Below are 12,326 nucleotides of genomic sequence, written 5' to 3' on the forward strand. Positions count from 1 at the left end.
CTGGCCTCTTCTCTTCCAAAGGGATGAAGGAGCCTTAATGAAGAGACTTCTCAGCGAAGATTCTAACCCCCAGCAGGTTCCACTAACTCCTGGACAAGAAAGACCGTAGCAAGGACCGGGGAGAGGGCTGTTGCCTAGTGAATCGCTAGACGGTGCCCTTAGCGCTAGCCGCGCCCTTCCGGCCCTGGAGCTCGCGTCGGGGTGGGAAGAGCGGTCTCTGGGCAAGACGCGGGCTACGCCCCGCCCCCGCCCCGCCTCCGTCCCCGCCCCCCGTCGTGCCCAGCTGCGTGCACTGGCCCTTCGAGCGCGCACCCGCCACTCAGGCGCCGCTGCTGCGCTCGGAGCGCTGAGACCGCGGGTAGCTGCAGCCAGCGAAGGGGACCCACGACTCCTGGCTGCCCGCTGACATGCGCCTCGGCTAGTGGCTCCGGTTCCCACGACCACCACTACGCATCCTTCTATCGATTAATATTCTCCCTCTCTCTCTCTCTCACACCCACACACCCACCCACACACGCGCAATCTGACATCAATCTATACGTTGGAGGAGAAAACATTTCCTTCGCGCCCTCTCCCTTTGCATCCCCAGAACTGCACAGTGGTGGGGGCCCCTTGGACCAACTGGAAATGTTAATCCTGGCGCGCTTCCTCGCTTGCATTCAGCTCCTCTGTGTTTGCCGTCTGGGTGAGTGATGAAACCTCGGTGGGTTTGCCTCTCGGGATCGTTTGGGACAGGGGTGGGGGACTTCGGCATTAGGTACTTGCTGACGCCGCCGCCATCTAGCAAGGAGGAAAAAAGAACAGTGAACTGGGACCCCACGGGGTCGGCGGCGCCACATGGGTGTCAGCAGCATGGGAGAATGCGCTTCCTCACCACTTCTCACCTCCACCACCTTCTGTCTGCCCGCGGGGATTCGTGCTCCCACGCACAGAGGAGAGAGGTTGGGCAATCGCCGTCCCTATCCCTAAGGCTCCTCTTCTCTTTACAAAGAGTGGAAAGAGCCTGTTTAGTGCACATAAAAAGATAAATACAAATAGAAATACAGCCAGAAATGCAACCGTGGGACCATGGTGTGGGGCTCCATACACATCGCGTTTTTCTAAGTTCGTGCTAACCGATATTATTGGTTGAATGAAAAATACACGTGCCTGATGCTAATTACACACACATACACACAGCGCCTGAAAGGAGGTAACGGGAACAAGTACCAACCTGACTTTTCAGTGTTTTTTAGTACTTTTAATTTAGTCACGTTCAAGTCTGGGCAGTTACTTTAAAAAAAAGTTTCAATCAGAATTTCTGTCGACGTTCTGCTACTAGTGCCAAAGTAGAAGCTACAGGTTGATGTATTTACATTCATGGATTCATCTTTCAGCCACCACCTTTCAGGTTACACATTTAATACTGAAACTGCAGTCAGAAATAGCCAGTTGGAATAGTTACTTGGGACACAGGTTCATGTTCTGGTCATTTTCCGAAGAATTGTAAGATTGATTTTTGCATTTTATGAAGAAATATCTTTATTTTCCGTTAGGAAGTTTTGCTATTATGGTGGGACATAATAGGTTTGGTGGTATGTACCTGAAAGTTAGCAAATGTACCTCCATTTATGAACACACATACCCTTTGCAGTTAGAGGATAACAGTTTTTTAAAATTTTAGATTCTTCATAATAAAGTAGATATTAACCTACATTTTTGTCCAATAGATGGTGCTGCTGTTGGCACAGTAACCTTTACAAAAAGAAATCATTTTTATATTCTAACTAATTAGAATTGCATTGCAAACATGGTGGTAATTGCCAATAGCCCCCCAGACACATGAACATAAATTCCAGAAGCTTTTGGAAGTACTCAAGGGTGATGTGATGCACACAGTGACATTTAAGACTTGCAGAGGATTCTGGTTCCAGCTTTCTCTAAAATTGTACAGATTTTGATTCTGGAGAGGGGAAGACATTTTTTAAAAGAGTTGTGGTCATCAGACACACACCTGTTGAATTTACATTTCCATTGTAGGTCTGTTTTAACAACAAATCCAGATCCCCTTCGTACTAGATTATCATTTAAAATAAATCTCACTGTAGTTTGGAAATAAGTCAGGAAATACTGCTTTGTAGGCCTTCTGAAACACATGCCCTGAGTATATTGCCATTTTTTTTACAAAATTGAGGTATAATATGCATGGCATAGAATTCACCTTTTTTAAAGTGTACAATTCAGTAGTTTTTGGTGTTTTCACAAAACTGTGCAACCATCATGACTAATTACAGAACATTTTAATCACCCCCAAAATAAACTTTGTTAACAATCATTCCTCATTCTCTTGACCCCAGGCCTGGCAACCATCAGTGTACTTTTTTTTTTCTATAGATTTGCCTGTCCTGAGCAGTTCATATAAATGCGGTCATACAATGTGTGGCCTTTGGTGTCTGGCTTTGTTCACGCAGCATAATGTTTTCAAGATTCATCCATGTTGTAGCCTGTATCAGCACTTCATTCCTTTCTGTGGCTGAATGATATTTCATTCCAACATGCCACATTTTGCAAATTTTCAATCAAGCATTACTTATAGCTTGTTGTTTTTGGTTATTTAGATTTTAGTTTACTGGACATTAGTGCTTTGATGATGTAAAATTTAGCTGTAAAAGATTAAATTGTTTAAGCATATCACAAGTTTATGTGATGATACTGAGTATATTAGAACTCAAATTTAAATTTTAAAGAAGGTGGAAGCAAGGGAGGGAGGTGGGTTTGGAGGGGGTGGGGGGAGGGGTGGGGAGAAAATACGGACAACTATAAATGAACATCAAAAATAATTTAAATTAAAAAATAATAATAAAGAACTGACATAGGAAAAACAGAACTCAAATTCTGTGGGGGTGGTTGTTTTGTTTTTGTTTTTTGAGACTGGCAGGTGACTACTTTTTTATCCTTTCTCCATTTTTACAAAGTTGGCCTTTTACAGTGTTACCTACAGGCTGACATAGGAGCCTTGGCACCTCAAATAGGATGAATAGTTTTATCTTGGGTAGCACAGTTTGAAAAACCAAGACACATTATCTAGAAGTGAAAAATCCAGCCTCTACTTCAATTATCTTTCCCTCAACGTCTACTCTAGTATTCGTGGATGTGTTCATTATTCCTCTTCAGTGTCCTCAAAGACAACGAGAAGCTCCAAGGTGTCCTGACTTAATATTATTTTAAAAATCACATGAGTAACAACATTTAATGCTATTTAGCTGAAGGACATTCTTAAGAGAGGCAGAAATTAAAGATGACTAACCCCAAGATAATTCCCTAAGTGAATTTGGACCTTCTCTAAAATAATTGACAGGTTTTCTACTAGGTGGAGAACTAATGGAATGACTATATGACTCTAATTATTATCTAATCTTGACCCACTAAACAGGTAATGGGAAAACTGCAGTGGCTTTCCTGTCAGAAGGTGTAACTGTGAGTCATAGAGGGGAGGTAGCTCTTTCAAGAGTTTTAAGGGATAGTTTCTTTCAACTACTGAGAATTCAGGATCTTTGAATTGAGTTACAGCCCTGCAAGGCACACAAAATTCAAATATTTAAATATTCTTGTTAAATATGTAATAAATCAGGTTTTGAATTTTTGTTATGTTTTACTGCTTTAAGGGCCACATTAACTACAAATTATCCCCAATTCTTCTGCACAAATTAATTGCTTTGTTTATTCTGAATGTGGAATCAGTGGAACCAAGTATGTTGTGTCTTCCAGTTTTATCTGTTTAAACTCTGAAAACAAAGTTTAACCAGAAATAGAAACTATTTATGGCTTTCCCCCCAAAATAACTAGTTTCCACTTAAAAAATTAATTACTTTTGTGTTGCAGAGTAGCAAATTTTTTATTTCATCTCTCCATTTTATGTAGACTGTGCTTGCTCCATTCAGGGAAATTTTTATTGATGAATTCATTTATGCTTTCATGTCTGCACTAGAAATTTGGGAATTTGCTTAAATTTTATGTTGTGGGAATTTTGTTTCTGGCAAAAATCCCATTTTCTCTGGAAGCATGAGCTATGTTTCCCCATCCCTCTTACTCTAAAGAGGTTGGAGTTATGTCCACCTGGTAACTTTGCTTGAGCACCCATTCGCCAGCTTTTGAGACTGTAGGATGGAAATGGAGTCCCTCATTCAGGACCAGAGGACTTCAAAGGAAAGGCTGGATAAAGAAGACGTGCTTGTGTTTTATTTCCATATACCATCCATATGGCATTTACTGGGTGCACACCCAGTGCTGAAATGTGTATGTGTGTATTTTTTTCTCATTTCATTCTCCCCAAATCCCTCTGAGGTAGGTGTTTTCATTTTACATGTTTTACAGCAGAGGAAACTGAGGTGCAGAAAACTGAGGTACAGAGAAGTCAACTGACTTACCTAACAGCACACAGCCTGTCTCAGCCTATATGTCCCTTGTGACTTCCAAGCATCAGCCTTTTCTCCTTTCATTCCCGGGAGGTCATTTTCCTATTAGAATTTACTAGCTGGGTTCATAAGTTGCTTTCTGCAGATCTCCATTCATGACTTTTCCTACACGCTCCAATATGGTAAAATCCAGCAGTTTCTTCCAATGACCCAACCCCCACTGGTTTTACAGTGAGAGGTAACCGGGATCTGTCTTCCCAGTACTGGAACCTGGTGCTGTGTGGCCTGGGACTGGGATTGCTTGCCCTGAAAGTATCCCTCCTGTCCTGCTACTGCCTCTCTGTCCATCTCTGCCACTCTGCCCCTCTTACCTGTTTGAATGAATATGTCTTCTTTAAGTCCTTGGTTGTTGGACTTCCATACAGCTAGATTTTGTGACAGTTCTGGGCGATATTAGTTTAAAATCTGGTTGTAATTCTTTCTATGGTTGTTGAGTGAGGAGGCAAAGCATTTCTACCTATGCTTCTATCTTGACTGGCAGTCTAAATCTCACTTTTAACATACTTTGTTCAGAACTAGTTGAGAATAAGTCTTTCCCAAATATCTCTTAATGTGCTAAATACCTTAACTTTCAATTGTCCTTAACTTTTATTTTCTTACTGGAAGTAATGCATAGCAGCAACTTCAGGTTATAAAAGGAAACCAGTTTTATCTGTGTTCATAGTTGTTCAGAGACATATATGGTATACAGTATTATAGAGAAATATTTGATAACATTTCACAGTCCTAAAACTCTTCAATTTTAGAACTGTGCTGTCCAATACCATAGCCGCTAAGCCTATGTGGCCATTTAAATTTAAATTTATTAAAATAAATTAATTCACTTCCTCAGTCACATTTTAGGCTGGTGGCTTCTGCATGGGACAGAACAGATAGAGAAAATTTCTATCATTGCATAAAGTCTGTTGGACAGCACTGTTTTAGAGTCAAAAAGACTGATAAAGTATTGCTAGTACTTTAAAAAAAACTTCACCCAAGGGTATGTTTATTGATTTTAGAGAGAGAGAGAAGAAAGGAGAGAGAAAAAACATCAACGTGAGAAACATCAATCAGGTCCCTCCCGCATGCACCCTGAACAGGATCGGAACCACAGTCTAGGTATGTGCCCTGACCAGGAATTGAACCTGCAACTTTTTTTTGGTGTACAGGATGATGCTCCTACTAACTGAGCCACCTGACCAGGGCACTATTACTTATTGAGAGTACTGATTGATAGAACGCATAAAAAGTTGCCAACTCCACTAGAAAAACTTCTAAAGCCATTAAAATTATTTGAAGTGTTGAGGTATGTGGGTTACTATCCATCTGTATTGTGTCAGCCATACAAAAATCACAGAGACATTCTAGCGGCCTTGGGTAGAGCATTAATAGATGAGGACAGTTCATTGGCCACTTTGTGGTCTTTATGGGCTGGTGTTGAAAGGGAGAGATTAGCTCTTAGTTCTGGGTGAGTGCTCTGTTCCCATAGCACACTATCCATGGTTTGTTTTAGCATCATTGTATCATTTCAATGTGGCTATCTTCCTCACTAGTCTAGCTCCTTCAGGGTGAAGACTATATTACATTCCTCCTTGGACTTAGTATTCTTGGTCTTAGCACCTACAGTAGATGCTTAGTAAATATTTAATGTGCTGGTCATAGGGAAAAAGAACCGTGAAGGTTCTTAGACAGAAGTAACTTTTGCTGTTGAAATGGGCCAATTTCATCTGACCTTTCCTTCATTTGATTCTTATCCCAATTGGAGAGTTGGGCCACCATTCACCTTGAGCCACCATCTTTAATGGCACTTCTAGCACCAAACCTTCACTTTATTTCATTCTCCCAGGAAGGTGTGTAAGCATCACCTAGATCCAGATATTATCTGTGTCTTAAAAATAAAGCCCCCATGATAGACACTGCATGTGTAGTTGCAGCAGCAATTTTGAGTGAAGATTAAATGCTGGATGAGTTGGCACAACTGAAGCTTGAATATGCCCCAGGTGTCAGGGCATCAAGTCGCTGCATGTGCAGGAGCAAGTGTGTGTACGCATATTTACACACTGGGAAGGAGAGGGCAGTAAAGTTGAAGGGTGGTCAGTAATGAAAACTGAAGTGTGTTGAGCCCACGAAGACTGTGTTTTTAGTGAGTCAAAAGCTGTCATACAGGATTAAGTCTCCGCCAGTCAAGGCAGTGAGTGGCCTAAGGCAGTTCTGGAAACCAGATGAGTGGCAGGGAGTGCAGTTACATTGCATGGATATGCATGCTTTTGGAATTTGTCTCTAGTTTTATCATTAATCCCAGAGATGATGTGCTATATATACCTAGTTTAGCCCTGCACATAGCAGATGTTCAGCAAATATTTGCATTGAATTGAATTAAAATGGAACAGGGTATGAGATGAGTTGGAAATCCTCACAGGTGTTAAAAACAGGAAAAAAAGTTCTCATAGGATCTTTGCTTTAGTTTTCTCTTCACTCCTTTTCCTTTTTTTGCGGGAGGGGGTACCTGTTTCTCTTTACCTTCACTCTAAGCATGAATTTAAGATAAAAAACCCTCAGTATTGCTCCGCATCTTGATAAGGAGCTTGATAGCAAGGATATTGATGCTATTTGATACCATTATTTAAAAATATTTTACTGTGGCATAATTTGGAGAGTTTTGTGGTTAACATAATTTTAAAAAGGTAGGTTAACATTCCTTTTTGCCTAAAAATTCTAGTGTGTTAAAATAAATGGGCAGGTTGTGTTTTTTTTTCTTTTCATATTTGTACACAGATATTAAAGTAAATGAAATTAAGATCATGTTTAATGTGAACTTTCTCATCTCAGTTAATAAACATGAATCAATTTATGTACAAGCATTGACAAGAAGTAAATTTTAGAAGTTTCCTTAGAAATATACTCTTTATATATTTAGAAAGAATAATTTACTAATTAGTAGAAAAAAGGGATTTTCTGTTAAAATATTCATAACAATGAGTACAATTTCTCTTCAACTCTTATAGAATCAGTCTGTTATCTTTTCCCTGCCCTCCCTGGCAGCATTTACTCATAATTTTTCTGTTCTTGTATTGTCACTGACTGGACTGCTTATTCCTTGAATCCTAACGCTCTAACATATTTACCTAAAGATGGGGATTGATACCAGACCTTTTCTCTGAACTGATTATTTCAGAGCCTTGAGTAGGGAAAAATAAACTGTTGCTGTTTAAGATGAACTATTTTAGAAGAGATCATGGTCACCACCAGAGTCCTGATTATATGGTTAGAATAACAAAATACTGACCAGATGTAAGAAACATTCTAGATTTTCTCAGTGGTTTTAAATTATGTCACCAGATTAAAAATTATTTCTGTAATGCCTCTTTTACCCTCACACATTCTGACACATTTTCTTGAATGAGATACCTGAGGGTGGTGTCTTGCCTGGTACACAGAGTTGTGCAGAATCTTGCTCTGTCCACAGGAGCCTGTTACACATGTGATATCATTGTCACATTTGTTTCATTGCAAAAAGATTGACAACCATTTATCTAGGCCAGTGGTCCTCAGTCCTCTGTGCACTTTGTAATTATCTGGGGTTATGGACTTAACGTTTGCGTCCCCTCCCAACTTCCTATTGCCCAATGTGATGGAATTTAGAGGTGGGGCATTTGGGAGGTGATTAGGTTTAGAGGAGGTCATGAGGGTGGCTCCACTGGTCCTCATGATAGGATCAGTGTCCCGATAAGAAGAGATAAAAAGACCAGAGCTCTCTTTCTCTCTACCATGTGAGGAGGATGTAGTGAGAAGGCAGCTGTCTGTAAACCAGGAAGAGAGGCCTCTCCAGCCCCATCCAGAACCAAATATGCCATCCCCCTGATCTTGGATTTCTCATTCTCCAGAACTGTGAGAAATAAATGTCTGTTGTTTAAGCCACATAGTCTATGGTATTTTGTTATAGAAGCCTGAGCTGACTGATACACCTTTGGAAGTTTTAAACTGTGCTGATGTCTGTGCCCCACCCTGGATCAAATTCATGTGTGGGTCCAGGGCCCAGACATGAAGATTTTCTTAAAATTCCCCAGGTGGTTACAGAATAGAACCAGGGTTTAAAACCATGAATCTAGGTCAACTTTGTGATACTCTTAATCTTAGTTTATTTTTCTTAAGCAGAGATATTGGCAAGTTTCATGCTATCCTAAAACAAAGCTAGTGACACAGAACAAAGGGTTTGGAAAATTTCCCATCCCTGTCTCCTCTTCTTAAGGGAGTTTCAGTGTCAGAGTAACCCTAGAAGGAGGAATATGGACTATCGTGGCTGACCTCATAGGCTTTGCAAGCCAGAGGAACTTCAGGAGGCCAGACAGTGTTGGAGTTGGTCCAAAGATTCAAGTCTACCAGCACGTGGGTGGATGACTGCACCGGCCTCTGAGATGGGATTCCCAAGTGCATTCCCCAGGGCACAGGCACTTAATACCTTTAGTTTTGTCAATGACACACATTCTTGCAATGTCTTTTTTAAATAAATTGCTTTATTGTTGTTCAATTACAGTTGTCTGCATTTTCTCCCCACCACTCCCCCCACCCCAGCCAAACCCACCTCCTTCCCCCTTGGTTTTATCCATGTGTCCTTTATAGTAGTCCCTGAAAACCCTCTTTTTTATTTTCTTCCTTCATGTATAAGTTGTTAGAATCAGAGTTATTATTTTCTGTTATGTAGTACATATAAAATATAACTATATTTTTTTAGCAATTGATTTGTGTGTGTTTCTTAAAATAGCATTTTCATATTCATCAGGTCTAGGCTATTTGTTTTTATTATATCTGAAAAGCACTAATAGCTCCATTTAAAAGTTAATGGAGAACTTTTTCAGATGGACCAAATAACTATTTTAATATTCTAAATCGTTAATGGTGAGGACACAAGCACACATCAATTCAGTTAGTCTTTACTGAGCATCTTTTTTATCATACATATCCTCCTACAGAGAATATTTATCTAGTGGTTTGCTAAGCCTTTGCAAGAGAGAAAGATCCATGCATAAATAACTCTCAAACATAGCAGAGTTTGCAGAATATGGAAGTGTGAGTTGTGTAGGAGTGTAAGCTGAATTCACCTCTGGGGAGAGTCTTAGCAGGAGACAGGGTTGGATGAAGACTCTGAGGTGTGGGCAGGTAGGACTTAAGGGGATACTGTTGGGGGAAAGGACATTAGCTACAAAAAGGATGATGTACGCAGAAGCATTTAATGGGAGAGACAGTGTGGTATTTAGAGGAAAAAAAAAATCTGGGAGGGGTGTATCTTAGTGGAAAATGTCAAACACAGTAACAGGTAGGATTTCCAATGGCTAATTGAAGAGTTTGGAGTTTAGAATTTGTCCAATATATAATGGAACTATTGAAAGGTTTTGAGCAGTGCAATGACTTGAGTAGATCTGTGTATTTTAGAACAGTAACTCAAGTATAAGAATATAGGGTAGATTGGAGCAGAGTGATGCTGGTAATAAGGAACATCAGTTAAAAGTCTGTTACACTGTGGCAGTCAGAGTGGAAATTTGATTGATCATTTGTAGGTATAATAATGCCGTCCATTTTATATAATATTTTAATGTTTAACAAGTACTCAAATACAGTGCCTCATTTGATATAAGTATAATTGGTGTAATTGCTAAGACTTGGGGCCCTCTGGAGAGAGTCATTGGTGGTCCTCATGGAATATCTTCCCTATGGAGGTGAAGATGTGGCAGGGACCACACTGTGTCAGATATATTGAGGATGGAAAAGTGGAGGCAGCAAATACATACAATAGTACAGAATATGATAATTAGAAGGGAAGAAAATGATAGAGAGAAACAAAGGATAGTATCTTGAAGACTGCTTACTTAATGAATGGTGGAACTCCAAATTTGTTTCCACAAGATGTTGGAATTGAAGCTAAACATTTCCTCTGAACTGATTAACTTGGTGCCTTGAGAAGTAACAAAAAGAAATGCTACTGCTTAAAAGGATCTATTTTTTATTTATTTTAGTAGAGATCCTAGTCACAACTTAACATTAAAAAAAGCTCCCCCAGCCCCCAAGAATGGGGAGGATTGAGTACAGTCATAATGTCAGGCTAATTTTATCAAGTTTTATCAAAACTATTTACTTTATCACCTTTAAATTATTTTATTTGTCCTTTTTAAAATGAGTGCGGGTATCAATGCAACATTTCAGTCAGCTGTCTGCCAATAGGTGTCCTTACTACCCATGGTTTCCGATTGCTTGAAGGCTGTCATGTTCATGTGGCATAAACTGGTATCTTTGTAATTGTTTGCAACTTGTATTTTGCATTAAAATGGTGCAATGGAAAATAAGTCATAGAGGAGGCTTCCAAAATTTGTTTTAAATTAATTTTAGCAATTGTTCCTTCTCATTCATGAACAGTGTGATAGGATTTTTTTCTACTGTATTGCACAATGTACATTAAGGATATGTGAAATGGTAAATTAATGAATTATTAAGTTTAGGAAAGGGATAAAGTAGCAGCTTCCGAGAACAGAAATGCAAGTGTATTTTTCCTTGTGTAATGAAGAAATGTAGCTATATTGGGCTATATACAAGTTGGATGCAAGAATTTTATATTTAAGATGTATGACTGAATAGATTCTTCATCAGTGATATTTGGTTATGATAAAGCTTACCTTGATGTCTTTCAGAGTGGGGAAATGACATATAATATGCATATATATTTATATAAGTATTTTATATGTAACTATATATATGTGATATATACACAGAATAAAGAAGGATATGTTTTCTGCTTCTCAAAATTGATATTTCCTTATTTCAAACATTAAAAGATTATATCCTTGAGAAAAATTATTAAGATTGATGGTAGGAATTATCCTGAATATTTTGAGCCTGTCTTTTTCCAACCTCCAACATAAAGAAAGGAGAGGAAGAAGGTTTGCTTTTTCCTGTGACCTGAATACAGTTCTGTCCCTCTTTAAAGGGGTTGATTCCAGTTGAGATCAATGGAACCCATTTTACCAGATCTTCATTGGACAGCTACTGCTTGCTTAACACTGGGCTGGACTTTAATAGCTTTTCTCTTTAGGAGTTAATTTTGTTACAGACATAAAATGAACCCTGGTGGGAGCATACCTGAATAGAGAATAATAAAATAAAAGTTAGATTGTATGAGTCAGATTTTAAGTGTATGGAAAATCATAAAGAGGAGAAACACAATAAAGATGTGAGTGAATTCATTTTAAAAATATCTCTGTGAGCATCTGAGCAGCACTTTTACCTTTTGAACATGGAACATTTACTGCTTCATTTAATAATTTAAGCCTCTTTTGTGCCTCCTCCCTTGTTTTTGCTTTGTACAGAAATAAGAAGATAAGTGTATATTACTCATTTCAGATTACTCACCCAAAGGGAAGCTTGAATACAGAAATTGGTTGGGTTTTGCATCTCTAGTCAAAATAATAGTGTAAGTAGCAAAATATATAAGGAAAATATGTTAAAACATTCATCTTGTATATTCTGTTCAAAACCTATTGCTCAGAAAATGATACCTAATTTCCACAATTATGTCTGTCCCAATTCAGAGCTGAATTGTTGGTGGTTGCAGATGACATTTTGTGACAAAAGTAAACTCTTGGTGCTGAGATCTTAAAGAATGATTTGATATGCATATGATTCTTAGCTAAAAGTTTATAAAAACAGGGCAAGAATTTTGGACATAGATTTCAATACTGTCTGCAAAATTGATTCCCAGAAAGAAGCAGAGAGGATGAAATCACTTTTAATTAGCCCAGAATGGCTAGTACATGTTGCCTTTAAATCCTTTAATATGAGCCCTGGCTGGCATAGCTCAGTGGATTGAGTGCGGGCTGGGAACCAAAGTGTCCCAGGTTCAATTCC

General features: G+C 39.0%; 1 protein-coding gene across 4 annotated transcripts in view; it reads left to right on the top strand.

Moving 5' to 3' along the window:
* Positions 1-300: 300 nt before the first annotated feature.
* Positions 301-12,326, top strand: part of PTPRZ1 (protein tyrosine phosphatase receptor type Z1) — a 185,165-nt gene continuing 173,139 nt past the window's right edge. For all 4 annotated transcript variants that reach the window (XM_028525564.2, XM_028525565.2, XM_028525566.2 and 1 more), the window contains exon 1: positions 301-685. In XM_028525564.2, the coding sequence (XP_028381365.1) occupies positions 628-685 (58 nt within the window). In that variant the 5' untranslated portion in view covers positions 301-627. The remainder of the gene's footprint in view (positions 686-12,326) is intronic.

The sequence above is a fragment of the Phyllostomus discolor genome, chromosome 10, assembly GCF_004126475.2.
Source record: "Phyllostomus discolor isolate MPI-MPIP mPhyDis1 chromosome 10, mPhyDis1.pri.v3, whole genome shotgun sequence".
Lineage (NCBI taxonomy): Eukaryota > Metazoa > Chordata > Mammalia > Chiroptera > Phyllostomidae > Phyllostomus > Phyllostomus discolor.